The sequence below is a fragment of the Falco punctatus genome, assembly GCF_963210335.1.
Source record: "Falco punctatus genome assembly, chromosome: 1".
In the NCBI taxonomy this organism is placed as follows: Eukaryota; Metazoa; Chordata; class Aves; order Falconiformes; family Falconidae; genus Falco; species Falco punctatus.
Genome location: NC_137580.1, coordinates 32,155,523 through 32,177,153, shown reverse-complemented (window position 1 = coordinate 32,177,153; position 21,631 = coordinate 32,155,523). Strand labels below are relative to the sequence as shown.

Sequence of the window (21,631 nt, the reverse complement as noted above, 5' to 3'; positions counted from 1 at the left end):
ACTTTCACCAGACAAGCAGCGGGGGCAGCAGACTACAACAGTTATTTAATTAAAGACGCTTTAGAGGCTCCCAGAATAGCTCTCTACCTCCGAGGCGCGATTTCTGGTTTCTCCCCGCTCTCCCCCACCGCCCCGCTGCCGCCCCCCGCGGCCCGAGCCACGGCGCGGGCGGGAGGGACCGACCCGGGCGCAGGGGCCGGCGTTACCCGGCTGCGCGCTCTGCATTGCACAGTCATCAAAGTTAAGTACGGGGGGGGGGGGGGGGGGTGGGGGGGGGGTGGGGGGGGCGCGGAATCAGAAGGAGAGACGGGTAAGCCGAACTATTTTCACCTAGGCAGGATCCGAAATTACGAGGCTGAACGCACATGCAGCCATTGCTGAGGGAGAGGGGCACGGGCGGGAGCCAGTCCCTGTCGCTCCCAGCCTGTCAGCCGCACGCCGCTCCCCCCGCCTCGGCCAACTCGTCTGGCCGCCCTCAGCGGGGACCCGCCGAGCGCCGGGGGCGGCGGCGAGCGCGGCCGAGGGGGGGCTCGGGGCCGCTTCGCTCGAGTTGCCTTGTGGTGCCCCGAGTTGCTCCCGGGTAACGCGCAGCGCTCGGCGCAGCACGGCTCCCGCTCCTCGGCCCTCCTCCCGCTCCTCTTGCTCACGGGAGGGGTGGAGGCGGAGGGAAGGGGGCCGCAAGGCACACGGAGAAAAGGCCCTTTTCTCTCGTTCCTTTCCCGAGTGCCCCCCACGCGCTGAACAGGCACACTTCCAGACCCTTCCCGCACACACCGGCACCACCTCCGCCTCCCCCGAGGCGCCCGGCGGGAGCAGCGGCAGCGAGCGCGCCCCGCGGCACCGGCCGCCGCTTACCTGGTTGTAGGAGGTCTCCCAGGAGGAGGTGTAGTTGTAAAAGAAGGAGGAGAAGCAAGCGTCTTCCGACAGCCCGCAGCCAGCCATCCTCTGGGCGCAAAACCTCTTCGGGAAGGCACGCAGCAGCCTTCGCAAACTCTTGCCTCTTGCGCGATCGCCGCCGCCGCCGGTGCTGCCGCCGCGGAGTGTGCCGACAGCTTCGCCCTGGCGGCGGCTCGCGCGGTGCGTGCGGGAGCGAGCGCGGCTGGAGGTAGGCGAGGGCAACGCGTGTGCGTGCGTGTGTGTGTGTGTGTGCCTGTGTGTGTGCGCGGCTGTTTGTGGAGGCACCGAGGCGCCGGAGCCGGCGTCACGTGCGCGCGCTCACCCCGCTGCCGCCGGGGACGGGCTGTGCTACCGACCCCGGCACTGAATCACCAGCGCCAGGCGCCCTCTCCATCCCCACCCATGCCCGTCCCCGCTCGGCAGCGCAGCCTGCGCAGGGAGACAAGGGGCGCGCTTGCAAGGCCTGCGACGGCACCGCGGCGGGGAAGGAGCGGGCAAGTGGCGACGCGCGTCCTCCCCCGCCGCGCCGGGGCAGCGCCGCCACGGGCGGGCCCGCCCTCCACGGCCGCGGCCCGGCCTCCCCCGCCCCGCCCCGCCCCGCGCCGTGCCGAGCCAAGCCGTGCCGCACCGCGCCTGAAAAGTTGGAGCCGGGTTTCCAGCGTGTGACCCGCGGACCGTGAGGGGTGTACGGGAACAGGCGACACCCGGCACCGCAGCCCGGTCCCGGGCCGCCCCGCGGCGGCCGCCTGAGGGGGCGGGGCGCCGCCTCCCACCGGCGGGAAACTTCGCCTCAGAGTCCTCAGCGGGTCCCCGTCTCGTCAGGCACCGTTTCCCTCGCTTTCTCCTTTTTTGGGTTGCTTTTTTCCCCCCCTCAGCACCCCGTTTTCAAGGAGCAGGAGAAAGGCGGAAGGTTATTTTTTTATATTTGTTTTTAAGTGTGTCAGTGAGCTCCCTCCTGCCCGTGCCCCTGCCTCCGGCCGCCCGCGCCTGCCGCCGCCCTGGCCACAACGCCGCCCTGCAAAGGCGGCCCAGGGCGGCAGTGCCGGCCCGCAAGCCCTCCTCAGGTTGTTCATCGGGCATAGCGAAGCCGCACTGAATGTAATGATTTTAAAATGTTTGCCAAGCAATCAGCAGAAATAAATTGGATTATGTTGACCATGTTCCTAGGCTATTGCTTACAATGATTGCACACCCAGCACCCTGAGCACAGTCCTCTGACAAGGGGAACGTTTTCCTCATCGACTAACACTGATACCACAAAACTCAAAGCAAATAACGTAGGTGGCAATTCTTTTTCAGACTAATTGTTCTGTTTCTTGTAAGAATTGTATGTTTTTCATTTAAAAAAATATTGGATTTGCTTGCAAGTCATAACTGGGAGGGCCAGTGGTTTGTTGAGCAGCACCCAGCACAGTCATAACATCCCATAGTCATTAATGGAAAAGGCTAGAGTGATCAAAGGCCAACTGAAGCTCCTCACTCCCCCTCACCTGGTATTTGAATGAAACCACTATTTAGTAATACCCATTAAATCCTTTGACCATTCTGTTTGTCAAGGAAATCTTATTTTCTTTAGTCTTTGAATGTGGAATGAGCATGGAATGCCATGAAACACACCTGAGTGTAGCAGAAACTCAGCTTTTTGATGTGAGTTGACTTTATCTGAATGAAGACTAGCCAAGAATACCTGAATTCATCATCCAGAGGGACCTCTCTGACAGGCAGCTCTCTTCCATACGAGGTCAAAGAGCCTTTCATCCTGCCCTAAACCAGGTAAAAATACAGCAGGAAGGATCCCAGCAACAGACTATGGAAACTACATCAGAAACAAGGAGGTCACTATGTCCACAATGATTTGTTTCTCAAATTTCTTCAGTGTTTTCCTTCAGAGACTTCAGCCCATTAAGACTGTTCAGCAGTGGCCCACAAAACTTCATGTGGTTTAACAATTTATTTCAACTTTCCAGACAATAGAGTTCTCACTATAAAATTCTCTGTTTTGAACCAAAATCCCTACATTTTGAACCGAAAATCGTAGTTTGAACTCTCCTTTCTGTTTCTCTCCCCCCCCTTTTCTCCTTTTGTTTCTCTCCCCCGCCCCATACCTGATGTATTTATACACTTCAGTAAGTGACATTTACCTACTTCCTCTCTTCTAATGACAGACAGACATACTATCTGCCCCTCCAATGCAATGTTCTTTAAAAGTCTTAAAACAGATTATGGGTTCTTAAATGTTTGGGGGTTTTCTTATCTTTTTGCTTCAAATATTGTTCCTCATCCTGCTGTTAACCATTTGCTCTAGCTCAAAATCTCTTCATTTGATGTTCAGAGAGTTGCCGCTGGGGGACCATCACTGGTAGGAGGTTAAGCTTAATTGCACAGTGATCAGTTACTAATAGAGACCCAGCTGTAGTCTTTTCTTATAGCTGTGAACTACTCTGAACCTATTCAAGGCCTCTGCAGAGCACACTTATGCTGCCAGCAAAACAACATCTGAGAACTTACTTACAGCGTTATGTATTGCTCCTCCAGACCCTTTGTAGATGTTTTCAGTTAACCAGCCATTACTGAAATGGCTAGTAATCTGTTTGTCTATTGCATGATTTAGCACACTAACATCATTGTTATTGTGATGTCGGTGATGAAGCAAAAAAGCTTTGTATGATACTTCTATTACTACAAGTGTGTAACCAAACATAATAAAATTCACAAATACCCATTGTCTAATACCCCATCCCAGTGTGCTAACAGCTCCACAGAGAAGGTGCTAAAGCATATTCAGTCCTGTGGGCAGGAAGGAGTAAAGTGGAGGTAAAATAAACTGTTGTAAGGAACTTGGAACAAATGGATTGGTGAGGGGTGGAGGAAACAGAAAAATCCAGGAAATGTTTGAATAACAAAAGTAACCTCAGGATAACCATTAATATACCATCTGTGCTGAAAGAAAAAGGCCTGGTGCAGGTGGAACAGAGAAAATTACTCAAATCTCTTCAGAGATGCACGCAGCATACTACTGCACAGTTAGGATGTGCCAGAGTACTAAGTAAAAGCAAAGCAGCTAGAAAGGCATCTTGTTAAATACAATCTAGAATTTAATTTAGTTTGCTCTTTGCTTCCATGTTTTCAACTTAAAAGAATTTCAATGTCCATTAAATAAACAAGAAACTCTTTTGGTTTGTTTTTTTGGGGGGAGGGCGAAGGGCTTACTTTTTTATCATGTTATGATTTGGAAGCAAAAGTAATATTTCTTTAAAATGAAAAAGACATAAAAATGCAAAGCCTGTCTGGTATGGGAATAAGGTGAATCTGGGTGTAGTTTTCAAACTGAGACTGGTCCTGTCATCTCACAGACAGCATAACCCCCATTCCCCTGAGGCTAGTACACAGAGACAAGATGAAGGCCATGGACTGCTCTTTGAAACAACAATAGATCTGGTATCACCAAATGCCAGGTTTGGGGAGAGACATCTTGAGGAGTAAGTGCACCCCATTGTTCCAGGCAAAAGCCAGAGCATCATGAAGCATTCTTTCTTTTCTTTACATAGTTCTCTCTTGAGAAATTCTCTGAAAAGCAAGGCTTCTAGAGGTCTTTGGTTTGAGAAGCATATGGAGAATTTGAGACAGAAAAGAGATTCATCTTCAACTTACATGTTCCATGTAAGCAGACAGATTTGTATCAGAGTGGTCCCAGGGGGATCAGAATTTGACTCCGCTGCAGCCTCTAAATTTAAGATGCTGCAACACAAAGTGGTATTCCATGGCTGTACAATTTGTTTAGGCAGTTTAGCTGTCCCTCCAATAATCAGTGTAGCATCTCAACTGAGTGCTGTGGTTCCCACTATTTTTAAAGCTTGCTATCATAAATACCTCAAAATGTTTTGTGGGTACTATTCTTTTATCCACCATAGACACTTGTTTTTTCTCAGGTTTTCAGCATTAGCAGACATCTAACATCCTTACTTTACTAGATTTTGTCAGCTGAAAATCCCTTCTCACAGGGGAAAAGCCTCTATCAGATATTCTAAAATAAAGTTAGAAGCTGTCCCTGTATCTTATTTGCATGTGGAAAAAGAAGACTATTTCTACTTAGCCTATTCATAAGTACATAAAAGCCTTTTAAAGTCAATTAAGACAGTCCATAAAAATTAAAGAGGAAAGGCTTTAAAAGTCCAGCTTCCTTCGCACCTTCCATCAAATGATTTCATTTTGCTTTATGAACACCTCTGGAGCTAGGCATTACATCCTTTTAATATTTGAGGAGATCAACAGTTTAAGTACCAGACTCTTGGAAAAGTCAAGCAACATTGTTAGACAATGTTTATAAAAGCTATTAGCCCCAGAGGAGCAAAAACCCACTTACAGCAGAAATACGTGGAGATTCCAGAGTGTTTAGCTTTCTATTTAACTTTCAAGATTACTTGTGTCTATAATACAAAAATGTAAGATTAGACATAACTGACAATGAAACCACCAGTGGATGAGAGCACTGCAACCATGGTCACCTTCAAAACATCATTTCAGTGTTATGCTTTTTTTTATTGAATTCTCACTGTATTCTAGCTAAAATCCAGATGTCCTTTTTCATGTCTTCCCACGGCTAGACCAGTTCCAAGTTACCCGAGAGACCTGGAGATCCCAGAACAAATTCCACACCTTGGATTCACCAACCTCCACTGCAAGAGCTATGTGTGCAGATTTTCCAGTATTAGCATAACAGATCGAGATTAACCAAAATACAGTTTTTCTGAAGTATCCCAGATAGCACTCCCAAACTTCAATTACACACCACCATTCAAAAAATACAAGGTTCTGCTAAAAGAAAACTGCATTCAGAAAACTGAACATTGGTGATCAGAAAACCAACACTTTCCATCCACTGAATGGTGGTGGTATAGGAAGTTATGTCCAGTATACTTCTCATGATTGTATATATCACTGTAATACTGGAACCCTTTCAAGCAGTGCACTAAATTAGGTGACTAATACCTCCCTGTTCTCCCTCTCATCAAAAAGGCAGTGGTATTGTGTTGCAGTCTTTGCTGTGTATGGTGAAAGAAGAAACTCTCAAATAAATGGTCCTTGCAATGAAAGTAGAAGGTTGATGAGATTCTAGATGAGTATTAGGTACTGTTGCAATTCGTTATACCATCTTATACTTACGGCTACTGCATGCTTACTGCACAAACAAGCTTTACCCTTATTTCAGAAAGTTCGGTTACACCACAGAAATAGCTGGCACTGGCTTTGGCCCTCATGGTCTTCACCCCAGAGTTGAGTCCAGGCTGTTAAGAGTCTTGGAAAAAAAAAAAAAACTACACAAAAAAAACCCCCAAAACCAAGACCTGGAACAGAACTCATTCTTGTAAGTTTGCTAGATGGTGAAGATTGCATACACCATTGTGCTTCATCCAAAAGAAAAAAAGATAATTGAAGCTAGATGACTGACCCCTAAGATAGGATGGCAGCTCCATGAAAAAGAGGACAGTAGAAAAGTATTTTTTTTAAAATACTGCTATGTGAGACCATCAGAAATGAATACCAAGGCTCTCTAAAGCCATCTAAATGCAAAGACCAATGGCAAATATACAATTTCAGAGGAAACGGAACATTTTCCAAAATGTTTTGATCTTGCTGTCAGTCTGTTATTTGCCTTGCCCGAGTTCAGATTCAGTTGCTTGCTCTTCATCCATGAGCTAATCCCATCTAAGCATTGGGTCATCTCGATAATTGAAGTTACGTGAAATAGGCAACTGAATGAAGTAAAGCTGATTATTTAAAAAAGAATGAAAAAAAGTGCCAGGAGTTTAAAAGCTAGATTACATGAATTTTTGCTCATCTCAAAAATGCAGGAAATTATTTTCCTTGAATTCTGCAAGATCAAGTGTGCCACTGATTAAAACTTTGTCTACTGAAGTGGAAGAGCAGAACACTGATGAGTTTGATTGTCCTGCAAGCAAGATATTTTCAATGAGACTGTTAACAAAATGAAACCACTATGATAATTTAATTCCTAGTTCAGGCCTTCCAGCAGCTTTTCAACGTGAGTAATCTCCATCAGTTCAATACCCCCAAAATTATAAATAACCACCAGTGAATACGTGCCATTCAAATGTAGACAGGCATGAACTTATGAGGTAGTTTATAACTTTTATAGTCTCACCACCAATTAACAATGTAAATAAATTACTACAGCCCTATCAGATTATAATTTCCCCAAAATGACATTTCTGTGATTATGTTTCTGTGACTTCTGTGATTATAGTTATGAAGTAACTATATGAAGTAACTAATCAAAGGGGAGGTGGGGAATCCTAGAATAACCCAAATTAGCAGGAATCATAATGGTTGGCTTGTCATGAGTCTCTGCCTCTAGTGTTAAGTATCTTTACATCTGAGCAAAAGCCCACAGCTATTCTGCCTGTTTCTGGATACATTCAGATCATTAGCAAAATACTGAGTGATATAAACAGAGCAGACTCACCACTATTTTATCCATCACGGTAAAGATGTCATCTAAGAACAAATGTACTGAAAGATATGATGAGATCTCTTGTCATTGCTCAGATAATGAAAAAGAGGCTTCACCGTTCAGCGCATTATGCAACGCTGATTGATAAAGAGTAGCACCTCATCATCGCAAAGTATATTGCAGACATGCAAAATATTCGGCTACTCCTCTGGCACTATATGCTGTACTGTGTGGGGAGGAACACGGAGGAGAAAGGAAGACAGACCCCCGATCATACGCTGTAGAACTCAGGGAAACTGCATTTAACCATCTTTTGCAAAATTCCAAGAAGCCTTGAAACAGAAAAAGGTCTTAAAATAAAAAGATTAGTCAGGATGAGTTTGGTACAATGCTCTGGGTGACGCTCTCTTTGTGTTGAGAAAGGAATGTACTCTGAATAATTAGAAGAGATAAGGTGGGCACCTGAAGGAGATCAGGAGACCATCAAGTCAGGAAATTGTTGAACAAAGAAAACTGAAAGGTCTACTCCACCTAGATCCCACCTATTGTGAATGGAATGATTGGGTGTCAAAATCAAATGAGTATGTATGCAAAGATGCTGTGTAACCTCTCACAAAACTGTATAAATTACCTAACTTTTCACTGAAAACTTTGGAGCTAGTCTTTGTCCGGTGCAAATCGGCTAGCTCCCCAGCGTTGCACGAAATAAATACCTTTGCGCTTAAAGACAAAATTCGTCTCTGAGCAGTTACTCTGTGCCGTTTTGGCACCAGCGCTGATCAATACAGAATTCCATTTTTACACAAGAAATGCCGCAAAGAGGCAGCAAACCCTCAGAAATAATTGACAGATTATTTCAGAGGGATTTGACAGATCATTAACTTTTGATTTCTTCAGTGACATCATCCTATTTGATCCAATTAATAAAAACAACCCTCACTAGGAGAAAACCTAGGTAGGCATTTTTTTGTACCGAACATGGTATTGCAGCTTTTGTAAGCACGTGTTCTTTCTGTTTACGTACCGTCCAAAATCAAGGGAACGAACAATCATTTCTCTTAAACCAGATTGAATTGCATGCAATGGAAGGCAATTAGAACGTCTCTGCAAATGTTTACTTTTTAACATTGAAGTTTCAGAAGTAGCAAGAACAAAGATTTGCTGCTCACTTTGTTGCTAATTTAGGAAGTTCTGTTCCGAGTCTAGAGTCTAGACAACCCAGCACTGATAAAGTTGTCTTTATAATCAGTTTGATCAAGAGACTGCTAAAAAAAGCAAATTAATTTCTGAGACCTCACAGTACCTAATGGGAGATCTAAACATTAGTCTCATATCAAGCCAGCAGACTACAAACTGTTGGATTCTTAAGCTTTACTTGCAAAAATAACATTCATCGCAGACAATCGTGTGAAGAACAAACATGATTAGGAAGATCATGAAGTAGGCCATTACCATTTCATATAATTAAATATTTTCCTATTTGCTTTTCCTTTCATAACTCTCCTCCAGAAACAAGCAGGATTTCTCTAGGCTGCAGAAAAATCACCACACTTATCACCACATTACTGTTTAACTTTGAGCATTTGACAATGCTCAAGAATGCAGAGAACATATGAATCTAGACATACGAATCAAGAGTTTGGATTTACACAGCAGCGAGTCCAACTAGGAGCTTTAGAACAAAACCGTATGAAGCACAGCCCTGATCTAACATCCAAAATGAAATAAATAAATCTAATGTTCTTGTTTCCATTCTTGTATGGATTTTTCTTTAACACCGGTTTGCTTATAGGGAGCAGCTGTTCATTGTCCATAAATTTACTCAAACTGAGATGTCTGTTTTCAACAAACAGGGTACATACCATTGTGAACATCAAGACTGGAATTTAAAATTCTTCCCAGTTCTTATCTTTGATTTCTGCTCTTAATCAATTATTTAAAAAAAAGTACGTAAAAGTAGCAGTAATTGAAGTTTAATTCCATTATATTACGTAACCCAGAAACCTGTTGGAACAGAGCTGTCAATACCCTCTTGGACAGCTAGCTGCTCATTGAAACATTTTGTGAATCACATTGCTTTTAACCTGCTGCTGCTGTACAAATTGTAAGCCTTTCAGGAAGTGTTCACCGTGCATTAATTTTTTTAAAAGAAAATACTATCCCTGTCACAGTAAAAGGCTTGTCAGTTGTTATTCAACATGCAAAACGAAAGCACCTCAAAGATACCATTCTAAGGTTTGAAAGGTGGAATTTCATTTGTAATTCTTTAAAATCACACATGAATTTTGATAGTCAACGTTAGCATCTTCATAAAGCTGGAAAGTTTGTGGTTTTGAGGATAAAACTGGTTACTTACTAATAGAAGCAGAAGCAGTTTCGCTACACGGCTGAATATTTAAATAGACAAAGCAGTCAGGAAATAGGCCCACCAGCCACCCCCCTCCACTACGGAGCCCGGTAAGTGCTCGATGCTTCCAGCAGCATAAACAATAAACACATAAAGCAATGAGGCTGGGAACATTAATGTGATATGCTTACAAAATAAACACTGCATTCAAATGGAAGGCAAGAGTCTACTTTAGCTAAAAGAATAAGACCAACCCAAAATAATAAATGTTTAGAGCCACAGGAAATATTTATTTCAACATTAATTTGTGCTGTGTTTTATTTTTCTATACAACATAACTACTGCATAGCTTTCATAGCTGAAAAAACTTAAAAGAATCACTCAGAGCCAAGATGTACACAAATGAAAGTTATTTTATCATGTCCAACATACATTCAGCGTTCCTGAGAAGCTAGCATATCTGAGTTGAAACTGCAAAATCAGAACAACTCCAATCAGCAGAACTAGTCTATTACCGCTGCAACAGGAATGTTGTTTTACCGCTGTTACCATAGTTAGTTAAATCCCTTGATACTGGAAGCTGGGATCTCCTTGATGCCAGCCACTTATCTCAAACCCATCAGTGCAAATTAGAGGCAGCCCAAGCTTGTCATTTGCGAAAGGAAAAGTGAAAAGAGGAACAAAGGCTCTCATATAATGATTTCATCCTGGTTTTAAAGCTGCTCATTTCAAGCTCAAAAATAGTTGTATTACTGGGGACCAATGCCCAGTTCTGTATCAGAACAGTTCTGGGAAGCATACCACAAAAGCAAGCTAGCAGTGTAAGATGTATTAGTAGAAAAATGAACTAGGCTGACCAAGTAGATCATTTTTCCCTCTCTGCTTCACATAAATCTTATGTCACATACATAGTCCTGAAGTTAAATAATTTCAAAAGGTCAACAGAGTACTGATACAAGATTACACTTCTAATAGTAAAAGATGTTTATTATTAAAACCTTCAGCTGTTCTAAAAGCAAGATAAATGGCTATTCCTTACCAATTACAGTAAGTGATTCATGTACTTTAGAATACTAAACTCTCTGCTTCCTAGTATTATGGTGTGGTATGGCTTTTTATTGCTAAATTGTCAGAAAATGAAGAAAACTACAGCAATCTGATTACAAATTAATAATTGTAGCTTGACCAGACAGGAGGAAAATTTTTTGCCCTTTGACTTTTGTTCAGGTATATTTTTAAATGACATACTGAAAGCTAATTTCAGCACTTTTGCTTTAAGCTGCATTTCTTACAGCAAATAATTAGCAGTTTCCAATATGCGCTGTGTAGCAGTGCTGGTTGAAAATTACACATCACAAACTAATGCTTTTTCATGAGCCCCAACCCAAAAAGGGACAGAAGGTGATCAGAAATCATGGTGTCGCTCTGTCACGCAAAGCTGATCGAACCGATACGGAACACACCAGTAGTGCCAGCCCTGCATCCACAGCTCTAACTTCAGTGAGCAGACACAGGTCCAAGTGAATACATTCCTGTAACCCCCAAAGGAACACCAGCGCGCCTCCTGCGCTGGCGTACATACCCATCTCCCAAACGCTAAAGTTCGGGGAGTTTTATGACATCAAGACACGGCAAAGCATGAAGTCACCGTTCATTCTTTTCTCAGACAAAAATCCTGAATGCTATAAAATCCCTACAAATCTAAATACAGTATAACTGGTCACTTCGTTACGTCTCCGTAATGTTAACAGGTAAATCACTAAACACAGCTTTATGTACTCAGTCATCAGTAACTACATCTAACAAACCTAAACATACTTATTACCTCACGTCATTAGCCCTTTACTGCTTTGAGGTATTATATAGAAGCACGATTAAGATGGAAGACTCTCCTCTTTTCAAAAAATATACTCCTTCCACTTAGTACTGTTTTCCTATCATCTAATCCATTCTGTATTTTCAAAAGTCCCGCGCTATAAATAGCTTATTTTATACAAACCACATATTTTTAAAAACCACCAGAATTTCTCTGCTAAAAAAAAAAATAATAAATCACTGTAAGTAAACAAAGCATTGTGTCTCCTTTTAGATTGTTCTAAAGCAGATAACCAACTAATCCTAAGGGAGCAATTTCTCAGTGCTCCAAAACAAGCATGCCTACACCCTAGTTTGAATGCTCTGAAGGGACATCAGTTAATGCAGGGAACATGGCAGAACAGCAAACAGCTGAAGTTGGTTGGGGCAGCTGATGTACTGGATTCAGGATCCCTTGCTCCACAGGCCAGCAGAAAAGAGCCACAGGGTCTTAGAGTCAGCTGTGGCACTTGACAGAGCAAAATACGTGGGAAGCTCAATTTTTAACACCGGCAAACTCTTGCATATTTTGTGGGTTTCAACTTTTCCTCCCATTTATTGCAGCGTAAGCAGCCAAAACCAAAGCTCTGGTGATGAGCAGGCTGCGGGTGTTTGTAACTGCTTTAAGGAGGAGGCAGTGACCTTCACACCCTCATAGAACAGCCTCATTCCTCCCTCTCCTCGGTCTCTTTTTGTCTCTCTAGGCAATGTTTTTTGTTTTTCTACCAGAAAAATGGGAATAAGGTTTTACCTTTCAAGTAACTTACGAAAAAACAGGGCTGTTCTCAAAACCAAGTTACTCTGCATGCATCTGTTGTATCCCTGAGGTAACCGTAGTTAAGAGGGTCCCTGACAGTATTACTTTAGGACCTAGAAAATGTCTTTCTCCCAAGAAGCCAGACTGTCCTGTTACTCCTTCAGAGTGGGCCAGTTACTTCTTAAGATAACTTGCTCCCTTCCTGCTGCTCTATGGCTCTAAAGTTACATTTAAAAAAAAAAAAGTGAAATTCACACTCGCTCTGAGGTATCCACAGTGACCCGAGTCTCCATGTTCCTGCCCCAAACCCTTAAATGCCCTCAGCTGTCAGCAACCGTGTTGCCTAGTCAAACAGTGATCGCGTGCTGCCTGCACAGAGACGCTCCCACCCTAGGGCCATTCTCCACTCCGTGATCGCTAGTGAAGGAACAACTGTGTATTTTGCACGCGCACAGCCTGGTATGAGAAAAACGCCTTAGTCCTAAACTTAAAGCATTGCAAGCACTTTGCTTGTCACCTCTTCAGTAAGAGAAGCATTTTCCCGGGAATCACGATGACATACACCAGTGTCACGGAAGCATCAAATCCACTAGATTCCTCAGAAGTCTGAGCTTTGGTACCTTCTCCAGGTACTAGCCCCCAGGTTCCATCGTGGTCCCAACAGCTAAGCTGCTTCCCACAGCTTGCATTCCCACTGCTGGGAGGGGAGAGGGCACTGGGCCTGCTCTGCACCCCCCACCCCGTGGCAGCTGGGACACCTGACAGCCTTCCAATTAAGCCAGTGACACCAGTGCACCCCAGTGCCTTTAGGTGGATTGCACAGGTGTCACCAGCTTAATTGGAACATGGCAGGTCTGCACAGCTGTCAGAGGACATTAATTTGGCCTGTAGTATTTGCATTCCTGGTAGCAAAGCTAGAGGAGCATGAAAGACCCCAGTCAGCTGTCATACCCACAAACTGGGCTTGGGCCATGACAATTAAAGAAGGGGAAAAAAAAGAAAAAAAAAAGAAAAAAAAAAAAAGAAAAAGGAAACCAGGCCAAAGTCTCTCCCGCCTCAAGTTCCACTCACAGCCATCTGCTGCCCCATTCGCAAGTACCAAAGCAATGGCAGCTCACGCCAGCTGGTTCTGGGGTCCGCAAGGGATTTCATGCTGAGAGTGGGCTGTTTGTGGACCTTGCCGTAACTAGAGAAAGTGGTACAGAAGGTGGCTCTACACCATTTAGCAGAAGGCTGCACACAAATACTAGACAAATCCTTACCTGGGGAGCAACCTTTTTTTCAGCATTGCACAAAGTAGCCCCCCCTGCCCCCCAAAAAGAGGATAAGCAAGCCATCAGGAAGCCCCAACATAATGAACTGGAATTACCCTAGAGCAGGAATTTTTAAAACCTATGTATGTTTCTGAATACTAGTTTGAAATCAAATTGCTTATGATGTTCAGGACACCTATGTTCTAAATAGCAACTCCTGCAACTGCAGTCAGAAAACTCAATCCAATTCAACATTTTATGAGGAGTCAACCTTCCTCCTTCCTACTGACAATTATTCCACAGGGCATGAAAGTCCAGGCCCACCCCACGATGCCCGAGGTGGGGGGGATCCCCCACTCCCTCAATTGCTTATCAAACTTGAGGCAGACTCAAATCCCACTTTGTATTTAAACTCACGTTTTCCTTCACAAGACTGTTTTCATTGCTAACAAAATAGTTTTCCAAAGTTCTTTACTCCCCATCGTAAGTGCCAGTTTAGAAAAGTGTTGGAGTTAAAAGAAAATACTCAAACTACTTGGTTCCACATACTTTTATAGCCAACTGCTATGATTTAAATAGGATACTCCAAACGTCAGCGCTTAATATTATTAGTCTGAGGTTAGTTGCCAGCTCTCCAAACATAACCTATTCTCGCTCCAGCCTCGCAGCATGACAGCACATAGTTCCCATTCCAAGGGGAACCTGTTTCAGCAAGAACCGCTCCAGCTCCTCTTTGCCAGAGGGACCAAGTCTCAGGATACCCCAGGGAAAGGAAAAACTGAAATCCGACCAAGTACGTTAACCTGTAGAATCACACAACAGTCTGGGTTGGAAGGGACCTTTAAGGGTCAGCTAGTCCAACCCCCCTGCAATGAGCAGGGACATCTTCAGCTAGATCTGTTTGCTCAGAGCCCCGTCCAGCCTGGCCCTGAATGTTCCCAGGGATGGGGCATCTACCCCCTCTCTGGGCAACCTGTTCCAGTGGCTCAACTACCCTCAGTAAAGCATTTGTTCCTTATGTCCAATATAAACCTACCCTCTGCTAGACGGAAAGCATTACCCCTTCTCATATCGCTGCAGGCCCTTGTAGAAAGTCCCTCTCCAGCTTTCAATGTAGGCCCCCGTTAGGTACTGGAAGGCTGCTGAAGTGTCTTCTCCCCAGAGCCCTCTCTTCTCCAGGCTGAACAACTCCAACTCTCTCAGTCTGTCCTCATAGAAGAGGTGCTCCAGCCTTCCCTCTGATCAACTCCTACTATAAATTCCACACAGGATTAGCTTTCCCAAACTGAAAATGCTGTCAAGTCACATTTTACTAAAAATCACTACAAAATTACAACGGTGCCATCTAATTTGACCTCAGTGTCACCTATGCTATTATTTATGTCGATCTTAAACTGTATCCGAACATGGCCCAGCAGGGTCACTTCCAACTGGCCACAGACACTTCACTTTACAGGACACAGCACTACAGTTCTGCCCAAGAAATATCTAGGCATATGTCTGAAGAAAGCATTCTCCAAAAACATCTGCATGCATTCAGTTTTCAAAACAATTTCCTACATAATTTAAACAAGTTTGCAAGGGATCAACATTGTATGCATTCTATTGATGTCATCGTAATTGTGCTGCTTAAGCATTCACACTCTTAATATTTTAATATTAAACTACTGCCACGACAATAAAACAGCAGTTTAATGGGAGACTAAATGGCTTCTCATGTTTTGATCAAAACAATAGAAATACTGACATACTGTGGCACAAAATTAGTATAAATAGACTTTATTGAAGTCAGTACCTTTGTACTGAAGCCGAAGATTGTGTCTACATAAGCACAAGTTGTAACATTTCACAACTTCTAAAAGGAATGTCAACAATTACAACGATCATGCATACCATGGTCGATAATCACATTTTTAGAAGCATTTTCAACCATTTCTAAAGAAATGCTTATAACATTGTTATATATAGAACTACTTTCAATAAACTGCAAAACATTGATCAGCTTTTCCAGTATGAGCTACAGTGTCAACACAAAAGGGAGGCATAAATGTTTAATTTATGAAATCAGAATGGAATATTTACTGTAAAGAAAAATTAAAAAGCTTTCAAATAAAGGCCATTATTGAACCAAAGTGAAGAGCACAACTTGAACTTTGAAACATTTCATCTCTTAAAGCTGTCCTCTGAATAACTTCAGTTCAAAGCATAAATTCAGTACTGTGAGTATTCCTTGGACTGAAGTTTGGCAATGATGCGATCCAACTGTCTCTTTGCTTCGCACTGTGGAAAATTGCTCATGTCATAATACTGAGGGGCAATTTTCACCAGCCTGTCAAAAAAGGAAAAGTTTGTTACTAATACTCAAACTTTTAAGATGCATCCTACAAAAATTCTGCAACTGAACCAAGGGAAACAAAGACTATCCATTATTTTGAGCTCGTTCTGCAGTTCTAACATTAATGAAGGTTTACACACACATTTAAATCTCAGTCCCATCCCATGCAAACGCCCAAGTCCAAAGCAAAAAAGCACACACTTGAGTCTTGCATGATGCTCCCATCCAGCCGCACATCCCTTAGAGGCCCTCACTGTGGCTTCAGCACATGCTGTAAGAACCCATACGGAGCTGCTGCTAAATGTCAAAGTCCCCAAGCCACAGAAGTCCACTTAAATATCCGCCTGTGTAAGACTACAGTTCAGCCTTAACTGTTGCAAGCTTAAAAATGCAACTAAGGCCATAGGATCCTGCATTAAGCTATACAGCACTTGCTGAGAAAAAGATTTCTAAGGAAGGATTCAAACATTTTTCCACGAAAATACTACGGACAATATGTATGCTATGTTTTCCAGCTTAGAAATCTTTAAACTCTTTCCACACAACAGCACAATTCTATCATGAATTGAAGAGCCTCCCATGTCCCCAAAGCTTACAGCTTGGCAGTTTAAGTACAGCTATTAAGACAGGCAAGCCTATTCAGATCTCTGCTTGTTTGCAGAGGATCAGGCTTCTAATTTCCTTGATATACACTCTATTGATGAATAAATATTATGACAAGACAGGCTGCACTAGTATTACCACCTCTTTCCTTCATGTTTTAAGAAAGTGTTAAATCCTGTTCACATCCTTCTGGAAAAAATTGACATTTGCCAAGAGAGGTCCTAGATCCTGAGAACAAAGGCATCTACTGGTACCTCTTAACTTGGGTACACAAGCGGGTGCTAGTACATATCCCCAAACACCTGCTGCTCATCCCCAACAGGCTTACCGAAGTAACAGGGTTTAGGTCAAGCATCTCTCTGTGCACTGCATACAGAGCCCGAGCATCCAAGTTTGACACTCAGTTCCCACAGACAGAAACAAGTATCCATGAAGAAAACCTTTAGTTACCTACAAGATCTCAAGTCCATGCCATTGCCATGCCCCAAATGATTTTGATAATATCAGCATCAGGAAAAGTGAAAGGAGCTTTCTTTTTTTAAATTGAGGTAAAAAATAAAAGTGCTTCACAGTAGGTCATGATTGTTTTAAAACTTTTGGCTTACCATTCTGGTTTTATGTCTGTACATGTCCGGATGTAATTCTTTGTTGTGAGGACAAACTCATTATAGAGCACCCATTCTGGTTTATGATCGAGGACAGTGGAGGGATGCAACTGCACCACCTGGTTATCTTTCACTGTTAAGTAATGCCCTGTTCGTTCCAAATGTGCCACCTAAGTAAAAAGACATTCTTTCGTTACCACAGGCAATTTTTAAATGAAGTGATTTCAAGCTGACTGTTAAGTGTTCTATACAAAATACACTATCCCGACTTTTAAACCTCATCTAAATTTGGTACATTACTTGACCACTTCAACAATTCAGGGTTCTTTTTTATAGTCACAATCAAGATGCCAGATGTTTTTGCTAACTGCCATGCTAAGTGTATATTCTAATACACAATTCAAGCAACATATAAAAACACCCGTCACGCAAAGAGAAGAACCATTATTAGAAAAACAGCAATGCAAACAGAATATTGGAAGGGAATATTTATTGGACAAGTTTGTAAGACCACACAAAGTCACCGATATCTGCTTCAGGCACTTCATTGCTGCAGCCACTGTGGGACCTGTAAGCCACAGCGTTACCCTTTCAAGTTTTTATTACTGCAGTGTTTCAGTAGTAATTTAACTGATGCACGTATTATTCTGCAAATCCTCTCACACAGTGGGCCTGAAAAAAATATGTCAGTCCAGTAAGAACAGGAAGTTTAGTATGTCAGAAATAAGAACAGTCTTGTTACAGCATGAGCTTCAGAGCTGGAAAATGTAGGTTCAGCAACACACTTGTGCTATGACCTTGGCGAAAATCGATTAACCTCTCTCTGACTAAGCTTCTTGCTCTATGAAAGGGAATAATGCCTACCTCGCTGAGATACTCCGATACCTAGCTCATTAAGATTTGGTAAAGCAGACAGTTATCCTTAGACAGATATCCTCTGTAAGAACAGTTAATCTAACAGAACAGGTGACTAAAATTAACCTTTTGATACTGGTAATTCAAGATGACCTCAGTACTTAATTCATTACATATACACACACGTGTACTGTAAAAAGATCAAGCAAGATGGACAACGGCTGAAAGACGTCTGAAAAGATACATTTTTATTAATCATCCTTAGCTGTTTTCCTTTAATATAGGCTGTGTACTTTCTTGTTTTCTTAATTCCTCTCATCTTTTTTGGTTTTTGCCTAGTCAAAATTAAATTCTATCTATTAGATTAAAATCCCAGGATTTCTAAAGCAGTAGTTACCTCAAATTTTAAGTCAGAATATCTCCTTAGTAACAAATATTTTGAGTGTGCTCCTCTTATGACATTAATATCCAGAAGATGTTTTAGGAGTGGAACAAAGTATTTAAAGTCTGCGAATCTTTTCACCCAAGATTTTTGAGATTACACTGCTACTTTATTTCAAGTCTGGGGAGCCAACACAAGCTCTTCTAAATGGAGATTAACAGTGCGCTGTCTGTAACGATTTAGGCTTAATTTCACCCAACTCAATCCAATGTTTGCAAAATTAAATAGCAGTATAGCTGCAAACCAGACTAGACTAGAAACTCATCTGTCACAGACCTAGCACAATCACAGCTCACAGCACATATGTTGCTGTGGGATTATGCTTGCTTTGTTTTTTGGTTTTTGTTGTTTTGTTTTTTTTTTTAAAGGAATTGGGGGGGATGGTGGTTTTTTCCCCTCCAAAAAATCAATTTCATTTTTCAGATCAAAATAAAAGCATGCCATACAAAAATATTTGCGTGCTTTATCAATTTCTGTTCTTCCTATAAAAGGACAGAAGAATTAATTTATTTAGGGTTCAGTCTAAAAAACAGTATGCTGTTAAATTTAAATCAGTACAATTTACTTGCAGTACCTCAGTCTCACTCAGATGTATTACAATAGAAAAGCCTTCTCATCTAGCTTTCCCAAATACATACAATTTCCTTTTCCATGTCATCTATAATGATAGTAGGAAGTTGTATTTCATAGTTCAGAATTATGCAAAGTAAACACGTAAAAAGATTCTGAAGTAACTAATTAAGCATACGCAAAGAAAGTAAGTGCTACAGAAAAGTACAGTTAGCTCTTAATTTCCAGGGAAGGACAGCAACTGGAGTAACACCAATTAAGAAAAAAACATTTCCTTAGAACATGGATATCAGGGATATTTAAGTCACATTTAAATGGTTACATACTACTTTAACTTCTTTCAGTCCTGGGCTACCCTTAGTACCGAGCACAATATTCATCCTGTTTACACATTTTATTAAGTATGCTTGTTAGCGCATAGACTAGTAAAGAATTTCAGGTTCAGTAATGGCAGCACTATCGCAAAACACATGCAGTGAAGCAATGGCTCCATAGCAAACAATGAGGATCTAACTCTCAGCTATTACCTTTTCCTGCTCCCTCCTGGCCTGAGCTGTTTCAGCACAGCCGACCAAGCCGATGCTGCTTCTTTTCTAAAGGTATAATTGGTTTGCAGGATCAATATGCTAAAAGCATTTAGAACGGGCTCAGGCAAGCACTAAGGCTGACAAAAGGGAATGAACAAGGACACATGGGAGGCAGCATATACACATGCTACTCTGAACCCTCAGCAAGCACCCAATTCCAGCGCCTGTGAAATACAATATAGTGGTGGTTGGGCCAGACATCCTTCAGAGGTCCCTTCCAACCCCAACTATCCCGTGATTCTGTGATGTTTTTCAGAGTATGAAGAACATGAAAGTATGAAGACACAAAGCATGTCTAGGAAATGGGTTCATTTTTTCAATCAATATTGGTAGTGTGAGAGATACTAGGGAACACACTTGAACCCTCAGCTCAATCATGTCCATCTATTATGTATTTGTGTAAAATGTTTGTGAATTAGGCTACCTGAACAAAGAATGGGGTTGTAAATGGAGAGAAAAGTCACTGACACTACTGACTGCACACCATAAGGAGCTACACAAACGTGACTGAAAGGATCAATAAAGAGCCAAGACAGCCGATGTGTCTCTGCAACAGGTTACCTTGCAGACTGGGAAAGCCCACCTGCTGATGATTTAGAGACAACTGCAATGCTTTTATGAACATGAAAACCCACACTGCATGGTGGCCACCATGGCACATGCCACCAGAGGAAAAAGTTTTAGTTCCAAGTTCTCCTAACAGAGGTTTCAAGGATGTCACACAGTTTTATTAAGAATGACACGCTCTCCTCTGAAGTCTTAAGTATATCTGTGCTTATTTATCATGTATCACACATCCTTGAACCTCGAGGACCCAAACCATGGGTCTCTGGTGTAGCCGCAAGAAGGAGATTTTAATTAGCAGTCCTGTTGTCTGACATGTAACTTCCTGTACAGCACAAGTCATTTAATTTCATCCTCTGTAGTGACCCTGTGTGCGACTAAGCCACATCTTCCAAATAAAGGTTCCAAAGCTTCATTTGAAGACACCACAGGACCTTTAAATTCTAACTTAAATTTTCAACTATCAATTCTTGTTCTGCCTTCACTACTGGAAATACAATGATAAAAACTTAAGTTCTTTAAGACAGATGGCAATATCAGTTAAAAAAAAAAAATCACTAGAAGGAAGATGACCCATCTTTGGCATTTGCTTGCTTTTTCCAATGCAATTTTAAGTTTTCTTACCTTACTTCTCGTGTTTAATTATTTTTTACTATACAGTTGTTTCAGCTACATGTCTATTAACACTTTAAAAATGTCTGAATGTTTAAAAATTGTAAGCTTAGTTTTTCTATATAGTTCAATAAAAAATATTCTATACCTAGTTCTTGAGTTTTGTTGCCAAATTAAGATTTGTATAGGTGTACAATTTTCCAGTCCCTATCCCTTAAGACAGGATATGTCTAAGTATTGTGAAAGCAGTATTTCTCTGATCTATTTTATTTTCAATGAGCAGTTCCTTAGTGATTTTGCAAGTGTCACTCTTGCTCTATTTTATAAATACTTCACATATTCTGATGTGTGATATAGAAACAGTTACTGAAAAAAAGCCAGTAAGTTTTCCATTATAAGAACTGGAAGAAACTGGGGACACAGCACAAAAATTTTATAAGATACTTCTTGTCAGTATCTAACCTCCAGAAGTTCTTCTACACACAGAACTGTTCAGTTTTAAACAATTCTACTATTCCCTTTTGCTTATCTATAGCAAATTTACTGGAGTTCAAGTTTGTATTTATATATGAACGGTAAAGAAATGATTTGTCACCAGCAGAAACTGCACATTTATCAGCCCCTGACACACAGCTGAAGGCAGTTTACAGTACTCAGTACTAATTATATAATTAGTACTATTTCAGTAGTTAATATAGGCCTGCACTGCAACTTCAACCACATCTTGACCAGTACAGAAATTTCCACAGGAAGATTTTATGATTGGTAATTGCAGGGTGTACTAAAAACAAAGTATAAAACAATGCAGTCGTCAAGAACTATTTCAGAACAATGGCTTCTGCCGTTTTTTCTACTAGAGTTCAAAGAATCCACTTCTG

At 42.1% G+C, this 21,631-nt stretch overlaps 2 protein-coding genes across 2 annotated transcripts in view; both read right to left on the bottom strand.

The window, feature by feature from the left end:
* PPARGC1A (PPARG coactivator 1 alpha) overlaps positions 1-2,343 on the bottom strand; it is a 373,925-nt gene extending 371,582 nt beyond the window's left edge. Inside the window, exon 1 of the mRNA XM_080371486.1 lies at positions 856-2,343. Coding sequence (XP_080227612.1) covers positions 856-942 — 87 coding nt within the window. The 5' untranslated portion in view covers positions 943-2,343. The remainder of the gene's footprint in view (positions 1-855) is intronic.
* Positions 2,344-15,343: 13,000 nt separating this feature from the next.
* The window catches only part of DHX15 (DEAH-box helicase 15), a 46,191-nt gene continuing 39,903 nt past the window's right edge, over positions 15,344-21,631 (bottom strand). Inside the window, exons 13-14 of the mRNA XM_080371471.1 lie at positions 17,124-17,293; positions 15,344-15,909 (exon numbers count right to left, since the gene is read on the bottom strand). Of these exons, the coding sequence (XP_080227597.1) occupies positions 15,792-15,909; positions 17,124-17,293 (288 nt within the window). The 3' untranslated portion in view covers positions 15,344-15,791. The remainder of the gene's footprint in view (positions 15,910-17,123; positions 17,294-21,631) is intronic.